This window comes from Erythrolamprus reginae, chromosome 3, assembly GCF_031021105.1.
Source record: "Erythrolamprus reginae isolate rEryReg1 chromosome 3, rEryReg1.hap1, whole genome shotgun sequence".
NCBI classification, from domain to species: Eukaryota; Metazoa; Chordata; class Lepidosauria; order Squamata; family Dipsadidae; genus Erythrolamprus; species Erythrolamprus reginae.
The window spans coordinates 182,388,776-182,408,228 of NC_091952.1; the positions used below are offsets into that span (position 1 = coordinate 182,388,776).

General features: G+C 41.6%; 1 protein-coding gene across 2 annotated transcripts in view; it reads left to right on the forward strand.

The window, feature by feature from the left end:
- Window positions 1-19,453, forward strand: part of E2F3 (E2F transcription factor 3) — a 49,901-nt gene that overhangs the window by 27,283 nt on the left and 3,165 nt on the right. For both annotated transcript variants that reach the window (XM_070749120.1, XM_070749121.1), the window contains exons 2-6: window positions 11,212-11,323; window positions 12,990-13,209; window positions 14,460-14,615; window positions 16,776-16,890; window positions 19,000-19,135. In XM_070749120.1, the coding sequence (XP_070605221.1) occupies window positions 11,212-11,323; window positions 12,990-13,209; window positions 14,460-14,615; window positions 16,776-16,890; window positions 19,000-19,135 (739 nt within the window). The remainder of the gene's footprint in view (window positions 1-11,211; window positions 11,324-12,989; window positions 13,210-14,459; window positions 14,616-16,775; window positions 16,891-18,999; window positions 19,136-19,453) is intronic.

Here is a 19,453-nt window from a genome sequence, read left to right on the forward strand (position 1 = left end):
CTTTACTGTAACTTATATCTTAACCACATGTAAGTTTTAGAATTGGCTGATATGTATTATCCGAAAACATGATTCTGAAATATATATATTTCAGAAGTGTCTCTAATGATAATTATACTATGTGAAAATACTATGCTTCCTTTCCTAAACAGATGTCACAAGATATGAAAGAACTGAAATTCCCAAATCCCAGTCAGCATGGAAATTTGATTTTGTTGTATGGGACTTTTAGTGTCAATTTATATGTAGGACATCCCAATGGGGAAGGATGGTTATTTTAAAATGTTGAATATTTGAGCTGCAAAAGGCAAAATATTCAACTACAGATGTTGCTGCATAGATTTCTGCTATCTGTGATAATTATGCGCTTGCATTTTCAGTTCATAGCTGACAGTGGTATTTTTAAAGTGATGAGTCATTATAAAAGCTGCATACACCTCTCCCAGCAGGCTACAACAGTTCTAAAGTTAAACTTTGTGAATTTTAAAAGCACACAGAAAACACTATATTCCAAAACTGAAATTCTTCCATTGCTTTCCATGATTCTCACCCTGAAATATCACCTGAACTGTAAACTAACCAAAAACATTAGTCTTGCATTAATTCTGGAAGAGGCAGAAACTGTAACTTCATTTGAAAGAGGTAAAATTCTGTTATAATTAAAGGATAATTAAAGGATAGCAATGTACATACCTGGGCAAAAACAAATTGGTTAAATAGCATATTTAGGATGATCTGTGGGTAAAGCCTTTTGAAATTCACAAATAGTAAACATTTTTCTACATATGAAATAATTAAACCAATGTATCGGTGAGTGTATGACCGGAAATATATTTTCTGACAAGTTGACTACTAGGGAAACTGAGTTTGAACTTGTATATTTGAAGTGTTTGGCATGATCATATTTTCCGGATGACTGCTGATAAGTTTTCCATTTCTACACAGCCTTTGTTTTTGATATACAGTTGGGCCTTCTTGAAGAGGATTCAGTGAAGCATTTTTAGTTTGCTGTCTTTACTGTGTTATTAGAATATTGTCACAACATATGTCATTGCTTGAGTACTCTTGAATAAAATCTGAAGACTTAACCATTATTTGTAAATAACTCTACAAAAAAGAATTTTAAGGGATGTCATTAGGTCAGAATATTTGACATTGAAACCTGTCATCCATTAGAATATTCATAAAACTTTTATGTTGCATCTAGAAATTTTTTGGTGTAGCCTAGCAGTAGCTTGTCAGTCAATAAGTCCTGCTACCGAATTGGGAACTATATTATTATGCAGCGGCACTATCATGGATGAGAGAATGGATTTTGGTAAGAAACACAAGACTTTTGACTTTGGAAGGACATGATTTACAGATAGAATTTCGTACATATATATGGTATGGGGAAACTAGAATACATAGTTATTTCCAGAAACATTATATAAGGAATTCTTTGTATCGGGTGTGGGAGAAGATAAAAGAGAAACATTATTTGAAAATACCATATTGTTTGTCAATACTGGTTGACATTTTAACTGAAAAACAGTTGAAATCTAAACAAGAACCAGAGAAACAAAGGATAAAAATTGATTGGTATATGAGAACAATCAAAATATGAAAAGGATATTAAAACACGAGGTGTTAACCTAGAAAAAAATGAATTAGATGAAATACAGGAACGGATGAACGATTAGTTTTTTAAAAAATGTATAACTACTGTATATTAAATTAGAACAAGAACAAGTGAAAGAAACAGTGATAAAATGGGCAAGAAACTTTGGATACATGATAGAATTGGTCAAATGGCAGCAACTGTGGGAAATAAATTATAAACTGACAATGGCAACAGCATATGAAAGTCACCAACCTGTAGTACATGGACCACTGGTGGTCTGTGAGAAAATTTTGATGGTCCATGGAGATATCTTGGCTCCTGGGATGGATATGGCTAAGAGCAATTAATCCACCCAGGTGCGGGAACACAAGGCTGCACCACCCAACATCAACACAGCCACATGATAGCCCCCACTCTTAAGGCAGAGCATAAACGTCACCTTGAGTATAGCGGTGTGAGCCGCACAATCGGGAAAGGAAGGTAAGACCAAGATCTCACTGTGATCGGCAAATGGGAAATTTCAGCTGGGTTCCTTGAGAAATGAGAGTTTGCAGGGGGGCGAGCTAGTATTCTCAATAGTACAGCAAACTGGCTGCTCCCCAGACTGAATGCCATTTACTACTCTGAATCCCAAGTGGCAGGAGATGAGGGCCGTCTTGCGCCACCAGCTAGCACAAATATACCGATGCGCAAATGCAAGTAGCGCACTTACAGCCATTGCAACCCTCACTTCAGCCCACTTGCACAGCGCTCCCCTCACTGCAACAGCACCATTATTTCATTCCGGCCAGGAAGGGGGCTGCAGTCCTTTTTGCACATTTCATCACCTGCAAAGTTTGTTTATTTATTTATTTATTTATTATTTGGATTTGTATGCCGCCCCTCTCCGAAGACTCGGGGCGGCTCACAACAAGTGAAAAGCAATCCAATACATAATCCAATTAATTAAAATATTGAAAAATTAAAAAAAACCCATATATTAAGATACATACACACAAGCATACCATGTATAAATTCAACGTGCCCAGGGGGAGATGTTTAGTTTCCCCATGCCTGACGGCAAAGGTGGGTTTTGAGGAGTTTGCGGAAGGCAGGAAGAGTAGGGGCGGTTCTGATCTCCGGGGGGAGTTGGTTCCAGAGAGTCGGTGCCGCCACAGAGAAGGCTCTCCCCCTGGGGCCCGCCAACCGACATTGTTTAGTTGACGGGACCCGGAGGAGGCCCACTCTGTGGGACCTAATCGGTCGCTGGGATTCGTGCGGCAGGAGGCGGTCCCAGAGATATTCTGGTCCAGTGCCATGAAGGGCTTTAAAGGTCATAACCAACACTTTGAATTGTGACCGGAAATTGATCGGCAGCCAATGCAGACTGCGGAGTGATGGTGAAACATGGGCATACCTAGGTAAGCCCATGACTGCTCTCGCAGCTGCATTCTGCACGATCTGAAGTTTCCGAACACTTTTCAAAGGTAGCCCCATGTAGAGAGCATTACAGTAGTCGAACCTCGAGGTGATGAGGGCATGAGTGACTGTGAGCAATGAGTCCCGGTCCAGATAGGGCCGCAACTGGTGCACCAGGCGAACCTGGGCAAACGCCCCCCTCGCCACAGCTGAAAGGTGGTTCTCTAATGTGAGCTGTGGATCGAGGAGGACGCCCAAGTTGCGGACCCTCTCTGAGGGGGTCAATAATTCCCCCCCCCAGGGTAATGGACGGACAGATGGGATTGTCCTTGGGAGGCAAAACCCACAGCCACTCCGTCTTATCCGGGTTGAGCTTGAGTCTGTTGACACCCATCCAGGCCCCAACAGCCTCCAGGCACCGGCACATCACTTCCACCGCTTCGTTGACTGGGCATGGGGTGGAGATGTAAAGCTGGGTATCATCGGCATATTGATGATACCTCACCCCATGTCCTTGGATGATCTCACCCAGCGGTTTCATGTAGATGTTAAATAGCAAGGGGGAGAGGACCGACCCCTGAGGTACTCCACAAGGGAGAGACCTCGGAGTCGACCTCTGACCCCCCACTAACACCGACTGCGACTGGCCAGAGAGGTAGGAGGAGAACCACTGAAGCACAGTGCCTCCCACCCCCAACCCCTCCAACCGGTGCAGAAGGATACCATGGTCGATGGTATCGAAAGCCGCTGAGAGATCGAGGAGCACCAGGACAGAGGATAAACCCCTGTCCCGGGCCCGCCAGAGATCATCCATCAACGCGACCAAAGCAATTTCCGTGCTGTAACCGGGCCTGAAACCCGACTGCTGGGGACCTAGATAATCGGCTTCTTCCAAGGACCGCTGGAGCTGGAGTGCCACAACCTTCTCGATAACCTTCCCCATAAAGGGAAGGTTGGAGACTGGACGATAGTTGTTAAGTACGGCTGGGTCCAGGGAAGGCTTCTTGAGGAGGGGGCGCACAAGCGCTTCTTTATAGAGTGTTGGAAAAACTCCCCTCCCCAAGGAAGCGTTGGTAATCTCCTGGGCCCAGCTCCGTGTCACCTCCCTGCCGGCCGAGACCAACCAGGAGGGACACGGATCCAGTAAACAGGTGGCGGAACTCACAGCTCCAATGGCCTTGTCCACTTCATCAGGTGTCACCAGATCAAACTCTTCCCAGACAGGTGGACAAGTACGTGCCCCAGTCACCTCGACTGACTCATTGTCAGTCGACTCTGTTTTACAATTGGAGTCGAGATCGGCCCGGATCTGAGCGACTTTATCAGCGAAAAACGTGTTAAACTCCTCGGCACTACTCTGCAAGGGCTCCCCAACTCCCCCCTGGTTAAGAAGGGAGCGGGTCACCCTAAACAGAGCGGCCGGGCGGGATTCCGCTGATGCAATCAAGGCGGCATGGTACGCGCATCTTGCCGCCTTGAGCGCCACTTTGTAAGTCTTAATAAAAGCTCTTACAAGTGTTTGATCAGATTCAGACCTACTCTTCCTCCATCGCTTTTCTAGACGTCTCTTTTGGCGTTTCAACTCCCGGAGCTCCTCGTTGAACCATGGGGCTCTATGGGGTCTAGCGCCACGGAGAGGTCGCAAAGGCGCAATCCGGTCGAGAGCCTCCGCAGCAGCCGTATTCCAGGCCTCCGCAAGAGACTCCGCCGAATTGTGGATGAGTGCCTCTGGAATAACCCCAAGCGCCGTCTGAAAGCCCTCTGGGTCCATCAGGCGTCTGGGGCGGAACATCTTCATTGGTTCCGCCTCCCTGCGGGGAAGGATTGGAGCCAGGAAGTCAAGCCGTAGTAGAAAATGGTCTGACCATGACAAAGGCACTGCTTCTAAGCCCCTTAGTCTCGGACCATTACTCAATTGCTCGGAAAGGAATACCATGTCAGGTGCGTGCCCCCCCTCATGAGTCGGACCCCGTACTACTTGAGTCAGGTCCATGGCTGTCATGGTGGCCATGAACTCCTGTGCCAACCCAGAGGTTTCGCCGAGTGACGGCAGGTTGAAGTCCCCCAAGACAATAAGTCTGGGGAACTCCACCGCCAACCCGGCTACCTCCTCGAGTAGCACAGGCAGGGCTTTTGACACGCAGCTTGGAGGCAGGTACGTGAGAAATAAGCCCACTTGAACCCCTAAGTCCAACTTCATCAAGAGAGACTCGCAACCCGCAATTTCCGGAGCAATGAGTCCACGCAGGCAAAGGCTCTCCCTGGCTATAATAGCCACTCCCCCCCCCCCTTCCCTGAGGTCGAGGTTGATGCCATATCTGAAACCCGGCTGGGCAAATTTCAGAGAGAGGAACACCTCCCTCTGGGCCCAGCCAGGTTTCAGTAATACATGCCAGGTCGGCCTCCTCATCCAGGATCAGATCCCGGATGAGGAGAGCTTTATTTACCACCGACCTGGCATTAAGCAGCAGCAACCTGAGCCCAGGGCCAGAGTTACACTCATCACCAGTGCCCAAGATTTGGCTCACAGAGCCAAAACAAGGGACCGTTATTAAGCAACGGTCCCTCGTTCCCCTGGAACGGCTAACTCTGTGGCCCCCGCCATATCTGCCTCTCCCCAGCAACACTGGAATATTCCGACCCTCTGCCACCCCAGAGATCAGTGCCCCTTCCTCTCCTGTCTCCCGAGCGTCAGGTGGGCCAAATCTATCATTCACACTAAGTTGTGCAAAGTCCCTCTATAGCAGAGCTTTCCAGCCCCACCATGGGTTACTCCCATATACCAGAGCTGTGGTAGTCACAGGACTGGCCCTTTAGTCATCCCAGAGCAGCTCCTTGACCCGGGTGCAGGAAAAGGAAAAGAAAGAAAAGAAGGAAAGGAAAGAGAAGAAAAGAAGAGGAAAGGAAATTAAAGGAAAGGAAAAAGAGGAAGGGAAAGAAGGAAAGGAAAGGAGAGGAAGGGGAGGGGAGGGACTACAACTACAGCTCTGGAATATAGGACTGACTCCCAACAAAATCACAAGCCACTGTCAATTATTTAGTAATAAATACACTAACAATTTTGTTACATTAACTTGAAAGCTTTTGTTATGATTAAATAAGCATTTATGATTTTGTTATAATGAAATACAGTAAGCATTTATAATTTTGTTATATTAAATAGGTGCATTTCATATTAATAAAATGGAAATTCTCTGATCATTATTTTAGAAATGTATTTATCTTTTTAAAAATATTCATATTAGTGATTTGTGGGACTTAAAATTATGAATTAGGGTCCGAGGGATTTAAAATTATGACCTTGGTGGTCCCTGAGGTCCAAAAGGTTGGGGACCGCTGCAATAGATGGCACATGTCTCCAAGAACAGCTAAAATGTTTAAAGATAAATCTATGAAATGTTGGAAATGTCCCCAAATACCTGGTTCTTTTTATCATATGTGGTGGACATGTGCTGAAGCTATTGGAGCTCAATTAAAATGTGGTGGAAAAGATTATGAAACAACGTAGGGCTGAAAGCAGAGATACGGGCAAGCTGGTAATGATAGATCTAAGATTACTATGTTTGTTTATTAGATAATATGTAATTTATATTAACACTTGATAAGATATTATAGTATATGTATTGGTGCTTATGTGGAGTATGCAAAAAAAAAAAGTCTTGTAAGTCTATAATCAGTATTTGTTTTAACCAGAAGTCCAAGAACAATATTCCAGGCAAAGAAATTCAGGACTACAGTAATACCTCATCTTACGAACTTAATTGGTTCTGGGACAAAGTTTGCACGGTGAAAAGTTCATAAGATGAAACAATGTTTCCCATAGGAATCAATGGAAAAGCAAATAATGCGTGCAAGCCCAAAACTCACCCCTTTTGCTCATTACTTCCAGCATTCGGATCCTTGTTCGGGGGCAGGGAGCGGTGGGGGAGGGGGTGGATGTGACATTCCCGCGCTGCTGCTGCTTCTCAAAGGGAAACCGCCGCCGCCACTATCCTCTTGTCCTGGCAAGAAGGATGGAATCCGCTGGGACGTGGCAGCCCCATCCTTTGGGAGGGCGGGGCTGGAGTAGAGGGGCAGCTGTGAAGGGGCTGGCTCGGCGAAAGCGCTCCTAGCGAAGGGGCTTTGAGAGGGTTTTCTCCAAGTGCTTCGAGAATGCCTGCCCCGCCCCTCTCGCAGCCCCTTCGCTGGGAGTGCTTTCGGCCAGGGCTGTCAGCGAAGGCTGCTGGAGAGGCAGGGCAGGTGCTCCCAAAGCGCTCCAGCGAAGCGGCTGCGAGAGCGCTTTCTCCAAGCGTTTTGGAAACGCCTTCCCTGCCTCTCCTGCAGCCCCTTCACTGGGAGCGCTTTTGTCCAGGGCTGTCAGCGAAGGGGCTGCGGGAGAGGCGGGGCGGACATTACGGAAGCGCTTGGCGAAAGCGCTCCCAGCGAAGCGGCTGCGAGAGCGCTTTCTCCGAGCGCAGAATCCCGGCGGGGGCTGTAATCAAATGGGAAATCCCGGCGGTGACAGTCACAAGGCAGGGAAATCCCTGCGGCAGTCAGAGAGCGCACATGCAGTACGAGAGCGCATACACAGTAAGAGAGCCCACGCAGCCGGGCTCGGGTTCATAAAATGAAAATGGTTCTTAAGACAAGGCAAACAAATCGTAAACCCCGGGTTCGTATCACGAAACGTTTGTATGAAGGGGCGTTTGTAAGACGAAGTATCACTGTATGTCCTTTACATGTTTTACACAGTTTGATTTTTAAAACAAAACATAGTAGCTAGATTGGAGTTATATCTTGTGAGAAAACATATGACTGCTAAAGACCTAAAAGTTAAGCAACTATCAAAGTTTTGGTAATGTATTCAGAAATGCTCCTGTTGCAAATTGCTGAGTCAATAGGGTGTTTCTTAGAAATATGTTGATTTAGCAATTCTGTTGCCAATTTTTTGTGTGCATGTGTGTGTTCTGTGTATACATGTTTGCAAAAGCACAGTGTCTTTATTATAAGACACATGGAGGTATTTGAGATACTGTAATACATTCACAATAAATTAAAATCTAGGAAATCTTATTGTTAAACGTGGTTTTATTTTTGGCTATCAATATTTAGTATTCTCTTAGTCACATCTTTAGTGTACCCATTTAAAATAATATATCGCCTAGTATAGACCAAGTGTCTTCTTACTAATCAATGTAAGAAGTATACATTATACCTATTAATAGTATATTTATATCAATATTATATACTGCTCAAAAAAATAAAGGGAACACTCAAAAAACATATCCTAAACCTGAATGAATGAAATATTCTCATTGAATACTTTTTTCTGTACAAAGTTGAATGTGCACAACAGCATGTGAAATTGAGTGTCAATCAGTGTTGCTTCCTAAGTGGACAGTTTGATTTCACATAAGTTTGATTTACTTGGAGTTATATTGTGTTGTTTAAGTGTTCCCTTTAATTTTTTTGAGCAGTGTATTCATATCTACTGTGTACATCTCAATGTTTGCATTATGTCTATGCTTATAAACTAAATAGGATTGTACTTGGATAGAATACCTTGAGAAAAACTCAGGGTTGTAGTCCAGACTACAAAAACATCCCAGAACAAGACAGTGGCAAACAACTTCTGGCTATTGCCAATAAACTGCATGGATGTGTCCATGAAGTCAGAAAAATAAAATGTACTCAAATTGAGTAGATAAGATTGAGCCTACCCTGTCAGAGTTGTCTTGTAACATGGTTGTTCTTGTCTAGGTAGCACAATGTAAAATTTATTCAGGATGATGATCCTTTATTGTCAATGAGTAGAAATTTGATCAGTTTGGCTTGTTTTAATTACACACTGGAATGATCTTTCAGTCAAAAAGAAGTTTGAAAGCTCCCAGTTTTATGCCTCGCAGAAGATGCACAGAACCATTGTAGCCATTCTAATCCCTACCTCACCCCCCAAAATGTTTAAGTTTAAGTTTAAGTTTAATCAGATTTGTATGCCGCCCCTCTCCGCAGACTCGGGGCGGCTCACAGCAACAGCAACACAATGTACAACGTACATGTACAATGTACAACGTACATTGTACAATGTACAATGTACAAAAATGCTCTTGAGAATAAAATAGAATAACAAAAGAAAGACTCTGAATAGCAAAAAACTTTAAATGCTCCACATTGGTAATCATGTAAAATATCTATTTGAAAAATTACCTGGCAAGCACCAACATTCTACTTAAGAGCATGCTGGATGTGAATATCTCTTACAGTGCACTAAACTTACCTGAATAAATATTTTAGACACATAAATATTTTAGGATTTTTATTATATTACAGATCTTATAGAAATTGATAAGCATTGTGATGAAAGCATTATATTGTGGCACTGACTCGTTATAATAAGTATCCTGATTGTCATAGGGCATAAATAAGTAATCGGGAAACAATATTAATATAAATCACAAGAATACAAGCAACAAGTTACAGTCATACAGTCATAAGTGGGAGGAGATGGATGATAGGAATGATGAGAAGATTAATAGTAATAGCAATGCAGCCTTAGTGAATAGTTTGACAGTGGTGAGGGAATTATTTGTTTAGCAGAGTGATGGCGTTCTAGAAAAAACTATTCTTGTATCTAGTTGTCTTGGTATGCAGTGCTCTATAGCATTTTGAGGGTAGGAGTTGAAACAATTTATGCCCAGGATTTGAGGGGTTAGTAAATATTTTCACAGCCCTCTTTTTGATTCATGCAGTATGGTATGTTAAAATAAAATTGTATTAAAATATTAATAGTACTTTTTGAGGCATTTTATGAGTATTTTTTCAAAAGCATTTTATAGATATGGTATTTTATCTGATTGGTTTACATGATTTGGGATTCCTAAGAACACATAAATATTTTAGCTTCTAATCTTCCTTTTCTCTGTTGTTTCTTAAAATGTTTTTCTTAATTTTTTCCTGTCCAGTCATGTATTTGGTATGTCACCCATATAAATGAATAAATGAATAACAGTGTGTGTGTGTGTATATATATACTGTATAGATAGATAGATAGATAGATAGATAGATAGATAGATAGATAGATAGATAGATAGATAGATAGATAGATAGATAGATAGATATAGATATATTTATCCACAGTTATTTTAGGGGGGGGGAAATTATTCTCATTTGGAGTTTATAATTTTATAATTTTACTTGTAAAACTGGATGTTTTATTGGGTACTGATTGCAATAAGTCTTCCATTATGTTCATGATATACATAGATGTTCTTTTGAATTTATGAATGGTGTTAAACACCTCCCCCCCCCTTTTTTTAGGATTTGGAATTAATGCTAGCATTGGTGGTTATATCCAGTGCCCACAGAACTTTATCTGTAACTCACATTAAAGCCTACTATCTCACAGCAGAGAAAGCCATATGGGGATATCAGAAAATAAAAAATGGACACAGAATTGAGCAGAAGCAACTTGAGCGTTTCTAAAATAAAATGATTCTTTTCAAGTTTTTATTAAGTAACCCTGTTTGAAAGTTTGGTAGCAATATTATGATAGAATTTGTGTATTTATACACCTTTGTTAAAAGTCCAGATAGGAAACAAGGAATAGGCTTCTAAAAAACACAGTAAGATTAGAAGGCATTTTAAAATTCTGATCTCCTATTCCATACACAAAAGAAGAAGCAATGAGATCTTTCATCTTGGCTGGTATGAAAAATACATGTAAGCTTATAAAGTTGAGGGTAATTTTATGGGGGAAAGTTTTTACATGGTTTCAAGCTGTCAATTGCATAGATAAATACTGTGTTTCCCTGAAAATAAGACTTAAATAAGCGCTTGGTCATATTGCCATGCATTCAAAAGCCTGATTGGACTTATTATAAAGGGATGTCTCATTTTGGGAGAGACAGGATTAAATGTATAGATGGATGGATGTTGTCACAATTGATTTAGACTACAATTTCCATAATCCCCAGTGCTCATGCTGCCTTGAGGGTCTGGAAGTTGTGCTCAAAATCATCTGCAAGTGTAATATTGTTGCCTAATATCAGCTGCAATTGTATGTATAATAGTTTTCTATACCACAGAAGAGCCACTGAAAATAATATATTTTCTACAACTGTGCAACACAAAGTCTTGCTAATTATTTGAGTTACTATTTATCTTAATTTGTAAATGATGCAAAACTGAGTTTGGATTTGCTGTGATGCTTTTGAATTCTGCTTCTGTGGCAGGCAAAACGAAGATTGGAACTAGAAGAACCTGGACAGCAATTTTTACCTGAAGGATTGAGAACTCCGAAGGGGAAAGGCAGAGCTGCAACAAGAAGTCCAGAGAGTCCAAAAAGTAAGAAAAGTTTTGCATAGCTACATGAACTACATTTAGACTCCCATGTTCTTCCTGGGTAAATTAAACCTTGTGAATGAAAAGTAGTTAATTATGCTTGCAGAGGCAGGATCAAAGCCCGAACACTCCCTGAGGTTTTAGCCATGAAAATTAATCAAATTAATTACAGTTAATCCTTGACTTATAACCATTCATTGAGTAACCATTCAAAATTAAAATGGTACTGAAAAAAGTACTTACAACTGTTTGTCACACTGAACGACCATTGCAGCATCCCAATGGTCACATGATGAAAATTTGGATGGTTGGCAACTGGTTCATATTTATTTATTTATTTGTATTTTAAAAAACTTTTTCTCCACAATTTCCTTATACACACACACACACACACACCATATTTTTTGGAGTATCAGGCACACCGTAATATAACACGCACCTTAGTTTTTGGGGAGGAAAATAGGGAAAAGAATCTGCTTACCAGGTATTCATCTGGCTAGCATCCTTAGTCTGGTCAGCTTCCGCACATTATTTTATCCCCTGGTTAAGGGCTTAAAAAAAATTATTCTGAGAGAGTAACAATGAAAGGGCTTGCAAGCCAGTGAGAACTGGGAATATCATTAGCACCTGGAAAGAAACAGTCTTGGCAAGTAGAGCAATGGAAAAAACCCTGCAAAGACTTAGGGCTTGGAAAACATTCTTCTTTGCAGAGAGTAATAATGAAAGAACTTGCAAGCAGGTAAGAGCTGGGAACATTGTTTGCACCTAATTAGGGCTGGAAAGAGTAATGGGAAAAAAACCTGCAAAGACTTAGGGCTTGGAAAACATTCTTCGCAGAGAAATAATGAAAAAGCCTGCAAGGTAAGAGCTGGGAAGATCATTACAAGCTAGTTAGGGTTGAAACAAAAGCTACATTCAGAGTATAAGACTTACCCAAATTATCAGCCTCTTTTAGGGAGTAAAAAGGTGTGTCTTATACACCGAAAAATACGGTACCTTAAAATTCATCAGTAACTGATGATGGATTCATCAGTTTTTCTTCATTTCTTTACACCCCCCTCCCTTTGTCTCCATCTCCTTCTTCGACCTTCTTACTCCTTCTCTCACCTTTTTTACTTCCCTCCACTCCTCTCCTCCCTTCAACTTTCTACTTTCTCTTTCTCCCTCTTAAGCTTTCCTTAAGTGATTCTTATCCTAGTTCATCTCGTATTGAACAGACTGATAACACATTTCCATACATTTTTAAACTGCCGGTGTCTCTTCTAAGATTATTATTTTTATATCATTTCTATACATATAACTCTTTATTCTGGGTATATGTTTTTAGTCTAATGCTGCCCCTTGCAACTGGTTCATATTTATGACAGTTGCAGTGTCCCAGGGCCATGGGATCATCTTTTACAACCCTTTGACAAGCAAAGTCACTGGGAAAGCCGGATTCACTTAACAGTCATGTTACTGACTTAAAAACTGTGATGATTGACTGTGGCAAGAAAGGTCGTGAAAGGAGGAAAATTAATTTAACAGCCATCTTGCTTAGCAACAGACATTTTGGGATCAATTAGGGTCGTAAGTTGAGGACTACCTGTATATTGCTGAAGTGAAACTATCTAGGAGTGTTCTTTAATAATTTTCAAACTTGGCATTAAATGTTTTTTTTTATTTCCAGCTCCCAAATCGCCTTCAGAAAAGACACGGTACGATACATCACTTGGCCTTCTCACAAAGAAGTTTATTCAGTTATTAAGCCAGTCTCCCGATGGTGTGGTAGATTTGAACAAAGCAGCAGAGGTACTTAAAGTACAAAAAAGGAGGATTTATGATATTACCAATGTTCTGGAAGGCATTCATCTCATTAAGAAAAAATCCAAGAACAACATTCAGTGGATGTACGTATTACATTTCTGTATTTTTCTTGCATTCTAGAAAAAGTTATCTGATACTAGTTTTCAACTTCGTAATTATGATGGTAAAACTACATTTAGCTTAATTTTGTATTATTCAGGAAGCTGTTTTTAAGAAGGAAGAGATAAACTAAATTCACCAGTCATTTCATAGGGTATTCCAACATATTGGATGGGGAAGGTTAGTTTCCACAGACACATAATTTGAAAACCCCAATCTATTGTCCCATGCTCCTCAAAGGAATTTAATAATGTGCCTGAAATGTTTCATGTATGTTGATGGTTTATTCAAAGTTGCAGTAATATAAGGCAGGACAGTCTTTTCTGTATGTAAATATACTATATTTACAGCAGCACAAAGCTTACAACTTTAGCCTGATGATGGTGAATGTGATTTCACCGAAACGTCGCATAGACATTCAAAATATTACACGGGGCAAAACCTGAACTCAGAGCAACCTATATTGGTTAAAACCTATATTGTAACTCTTTACATGTTCATATATATTGATTACATTTATATACCAACCACCTCACTATTGAGCAACATTGGGCAGCTTACAATGACATAAAATAACAATATTAAAAAATTAAAAAGTTAAAATATCAAACCACTGGGCATTAAAAGTTAAAATTAACAACAAACTGGATAACAATGAAAAATATGTATATAGGGAGGAAGTGGGATCTTCTTTTAATCTGCTATCGAAGTCACTTCCACAATGAGGTGGTAGAGCCAGATTTTCAGGTCCTTTTGAATGACCAACAGGGTTGGTAGGGGTGAGGAAGATGTCATCCCAAGGGGATCCATGGCAGAAAGCCTCTTTTCCTGCAGCTACCATTCCTTGGCTAGAGAATTCCACAACATGCATCTTCTGCTAGAGCAGGTGGGATAGGCCAATCTCATTGGGATGAGATGGCTCTTGAGATAAACTGAACTCGTGCCCCAAAGGTTATAAAGGTAATAAATTTTATATTGATAAAATATAAATATTGTATTCATCCTTTTTTTCTTTAATAACGTCCGTGGTGCTAGTAAAGATATACGTTATTGGCCTTTTATTTCATTTTCAAAGAGTGCTGTGCAAGTCCAAGTGTTCCTTTTCTGTTCTTCGTATTAATGAATTTAGTTCTTCGGAAATAAGAAACAGCTGGTTTAAGGAATGAAACACACCTTTGCTCAGATTGGAACTCTGCCAAGTGTTCCACAAACTGTTTGCTCATTTGTTTTGAAGGGGCTGCAGTCTATCTGATTTTGGGGGCGTGTTGGCGCACTGTCAAGGCTTGTCAAAAGAGGTAGCAGAGCTCAGCCAGGAAGAAAAGAAGCTGGATGAGTTAATCCAAAGCTGTTCTCACGACCTCAAGCTGTTAAAGGATTCTGAAGATCGGAAATATCCTTTTATAGTGAATGAAGATACACTTCTTTAATAAACATACTTCATGCTCTTTGGGGTTTGGGTTTTTTTTGTTAAGGCCAGTGTTTTTTAACTTTGCAACTCTTCAGTCATGTGGACTTCAACTTCCAGAATTCCTCAACCGTGGTGCTTTCTTAAAATTATCTAAATTGAAAAATAGTGGCCTAGGCCAGCGTTTCCCAACCGGTGTGCCGCGGCAAACTAGTGTGCCGCGAGACACGGTCAGGTGTGCCGCGAAGGTCCAGCTGGGCGGGGTGCTGCTGGTGCCGGTGCCTCCGACCTGGAGCTCCCACTCGCAGCTGTCCCCCGGCTCCTGCCCGATGCCGCTGCTTCCGGCGCTCTCCTGCTGGGCCCCAAAGAAGGAAGGCAGGAAAAAGGAGAGCTTAATTCTTCACGCCTCCTTTTTCCTGCCTTCCTTCTTTGGGGCCCAGCAGGTTTGCGCCGGAAACAGCGGCATCGGGCAGGAGCCGGGGGACAGCTGCGAGTGGGAGCTCCAGGTCGGAGGCACCGGCAGCGCCCTGCCCAGCTGGAGATTCCCTGGCAGCACCAGATAGTAGCCGGCAATGCAGCACCCTTTTCCAGTGCCGCACAAGGAGCTGGGCATTGGAGTTTGGGGTGGGGAGCGATGAAAGTGCGGAGGCCGGCACCGCGGCTGCCCCCACCCCCCAGTGCCTCCGTCCCCTCACGTCCCTGGCTTCTCGCCGCTGACGCCCGCCCGTCCGATCTGCCCCTTTCTCCAGCTCCTCCCGCAACGGCGGCGAGCGCTCGGAGAAAACCTCACAGTGGAGGTCGGTGAAGGTTCTTTGGAACGTCGGGGGTGCGTGCGTGCGCGCGCCCTATCCCCCAGCCAGCCTACCCGGAAAAAGCTTTGCCGGCCTCCGCAGAGAAGAAAGGAAGAGAGAGAACAAGAGAGAGAAAGAAAGGAAGAGAGAGAAAGAGATAGCAAGAGAGACAGAATGAGAGAGAAAGAAAGAAAGAAAGAGACAGTAAGAGGGGGGAAGGAGAGAGAAAGAGAGCAAAAGAGAGAGGAAGGAAAGAAGAGAGAAAGAAAGAGATAGCAAGAGAGACAGAATGAGAGAGAGAGATAGAGAAAGAAAGAAAGAGACAGCAAGAGGAGGGAAGGAGGGAGAGAGAAAGAGCAAAAGAGAGGAAGGAAGGAAGAGAGAAAGTAAGAGATAGCAAGAGAGACAGAATGAGAGAGAGAGAAAGAGAGAAAGAGACAGCAAGAGGGGGGAAGGAGGGAGAGAGAAAGAGCAAAGAGAGAGGAAGGAAGGAAGAGAGAAAGAATGAGAGAGAGAGAGAGAGACAGCAAGAGGGGCGAAGGAGGGAGAGAGAAAGAGATAGCAAGAGAGACAGAATGAGAGAAAGAGACAGCAAGAGGGGCGAAGGAGGAAGAGAGAAAGAGATAGCAAGAGAGACAGAATGAGAGAGAGAAAGAAAGGAAAGAAAGAGACAGCAAGAGGGGGGAAGGAGAGAGAAAGAGCAAAAGAGAGAGGAAGAAAGGGAGAAAGAAAGGAATGGAGAGAGAGAAAGAGGAAGGGAGAGAAAGAGGGAGGGAGAGAGAAATAGAGCGAAAGGGAGGAAGAGATATTTTTTTGTCCAAACTTTTTTGCATCCCCCCCCCCCTGCTCAATGTTCCCCAGGATTTTGAAAATGTGAATAATGTGCCGCGGCTCAAAAAAGGTTGGAAAACACTGGCCTAGGCTATAGGACTGGTATTTGGCATATTTCATAGAAGTGCTTAGGTAGTGATCAATAGTACACATGAGCCCTGTCCTTGGTTATTTTAAAATTACAAAACAGCAGCAAAAATGTCTTTCAAAAGACTATCAACAGAGAGTCTGTTGTTTAATTTGAGCCCAAGGCTCTCCTCGAGCTGTCCCAAATCCAGGAACCACTCCTGCATTTTTGTGACTGAGCCTGGCAATGAGGTTCTAGATTGTAATTTGTTTACTCTTCACTATAATCTCTACATTGCACATGCATGATTTTTAAAAAATAATAAAAAAATTACGGTAGTTTCCCAAGTTAATGAAGGTAAGTTAATAGGGAGACAATATAAAAATACCTATTCAAATATCCATTTTAGTTTCCTAGTTCTCAAGAGCTGCTCAGCAATTCTTTAACACTGATTACATTAGCGTATGTTAAATATGAAGATATTCAAGAAATTAGGACCCTTAAAGACCAAACTGTCATACTCGTCAAAGCTCCCCCAGAAACAAAACTTGAAATGCTTGACCCAGAAAAGGTAAAAACTTATTTTATTGCATAGCAGTCATTTTTCTTTTCTACATTTTAAAACGGTTTATTTGTAGGAGTGATTTAATGAAATAATTTTTTATGAGTGTCAAAAACTTTCAAAACTTCTAGGTAACTTTGTTTGCAGTCATTTTTTTCTGATATATTTTTGCTTATTGATTGATTAATTTTTATCTGCCTTCATTTTTGTTCATACACATCTACTCTCTCCTACTTTCCCCATTGTTAAGAGCCCTCTGAGGTGCTTGGCCTGAGAGAATGATTGACCTACCAAAATTAGCTATCCAATTGCCTAAATGAAAGATAGAACTCATAGTCTTCCAATTAACTTTAAATAATAAAGTTTCTCTCTGCTTGAGCTCAATTCCTGGGAATTGCATGGAGGCCTCCATGGTGCTTTCTTGGCAGCAAGATAAAAGTAGCTTTGTCGTTTTCTTCTGGAATGATTGTTCAGTTTTGCTTTTTCAGAAGCCACACACTAAAAAGGTAAATCAGGCACCCTGTCAACCTGTGGGAATTTCTTCTTATGTTAGGCTCCGTTTTACATATCCATTCCCCGAGAATGCTGATCCCATTGTATTATTTTTATTTTTCCAATAGCTGGAATTGGGCTTTTTTCTATAGCTAGTATCAGGCTTCTTTATATCCCAACTTAGCTTCTTATGATGCCTACTGACCCTGCATCAAATCGCAGTTATCAATGGACTTTTCTTTCTCCTTAACCATCCTTTGAAGGGGGAGTGGGTCCTGAGAGATGATACAGAGCCCAAAGTTACCAGCTGAGTTTTCTGGCTGAGGCAGATTTTAAGCTGGATCTCTCTAGTCCAAGTTCTGTAACATCTATGCCACATGTGATCCATGTTAAACAGCTATGCCTTTCATTGCTAGCAGCACCGCTGCCATTTGGCTTTTTCTTTGGCAGTCTCTTCTGTTCATTATCTCTCTCTCTCTTTCTGCTTTCCCGCAACATGCAGTAGATTATAAATTCTCTGAGATGGAACTAATGTATTTAGAAGTCAGATGCACACTGTGCTGCTAGATATAGCAGATATAGCTAGATGGAGCAAGAACATTCCCTTTCCATTCCACATTCCTGAGCAAACATGAGGTTAGGAAAGTAGGAAACCATACATTCAAAGAAGTGCTACGTCTAGACGCACCACTGGAAACCTATTTATTTAAATTCTGCGTCTTCTGCAGTAGGTTTTTCTTCTCTCAGCCTTGAAGCTTTCCATCATCAGTTCCATTCACTAAATGGTTCCCTCTGAATGAGAATCTGGGCCCATGCTTTACCATTTGGAACCCTCATGCTGTGTTCAGGGCATCTTCTCAGTCAGCATAGCTAAGTCATCCAAGCTTAGTATTAGTTGGGCTGTGCAAATCTTTTAGGGCAGCTTTAAGCGAAGCATCACCTTTGTTTCACAAAGCATTAAGGTCTCCTCACTTCTAAGAATAAAGCAGCCATGCTGTTTTCTTTAACTTTTGTATCATTTTGGAGAAGATGTGCTATATGCACATGGTACACATGCACAGAAATCTTTTTCAGCAATGCAAGAGTTGTAAGAGAATGTAAGGCCTTGTATTGATCGGTTTAGAAATTGAGAAAGTTTTATAGTTTTTATTCACTGGATTGCCCCCCCCCCCCCCATTAGTTAAGAGAACGGCTTTTTCAGCAGTTTGTACAAGTGCCATAAGTAAGAGGTAAATACTACCAGTTCTTAGAATGGGTCCGAACTGGGAGCAACCCACTGCAGCTATGGTATCTTTTTCAATAAACCCCAGAAAAGAAACCTTGAAAGCAACTTACTTACTATATAGGTGGTTTGGCGAAGAACATGACATGGAGCATAAGAAAATCTTGTTTTAAGGAAGACAGGATTATCTCATTGGCCCAAAAAGGCAAATGAATTCAACCTTGTCCCGCCCTGATTCATATCTTTTGCTAGACCAGTTATCATTTTGCAAACTTTCAGCCTGCACTGGGCTTTTTGGGGGGGTTGGGGGGCAGATCAGCACATTAAGAATGAAAAATGTTCCAGTAGTTATTTGTACTACTGGCAAAATGGATGCACAAAATTGAAAATCTTTCTTGTTGCAGAATAAGCTGATACACTTATGTAGTACTCAAGGACCTATCGAGGTGTACTTGTGTCCAGAAGAAACAGACTACTCCACTCGAATAAAAACTCAGGATCAGAATCACAATGGAAATATCTCAAGAAACATTTCCAAAGGTAATATGAACACTGGCAATAACCATATATATGCAGAGCTTAAAATCAAAGCATAATCTGTTGAGTAATAGTTTAAATGTTTGTCTTTAAAATAAACTAAATAACTTTCCCCCCCAATTCATTATTGAGTAAAGATTATGTTTTACAATTTTACTTCTGTTTATAAACGTGTACATTCCTAGTTTGCAAAAATGCCAGTGTTACTCCCACTCTAGCATGCATTGTTAAGACACACAATATTTGTTCATAAATACATTCATTGGTTGAAAAAATGATTTTTTTGGGGTGATGATCGTATTTGTAAATATTGGAAGTAAT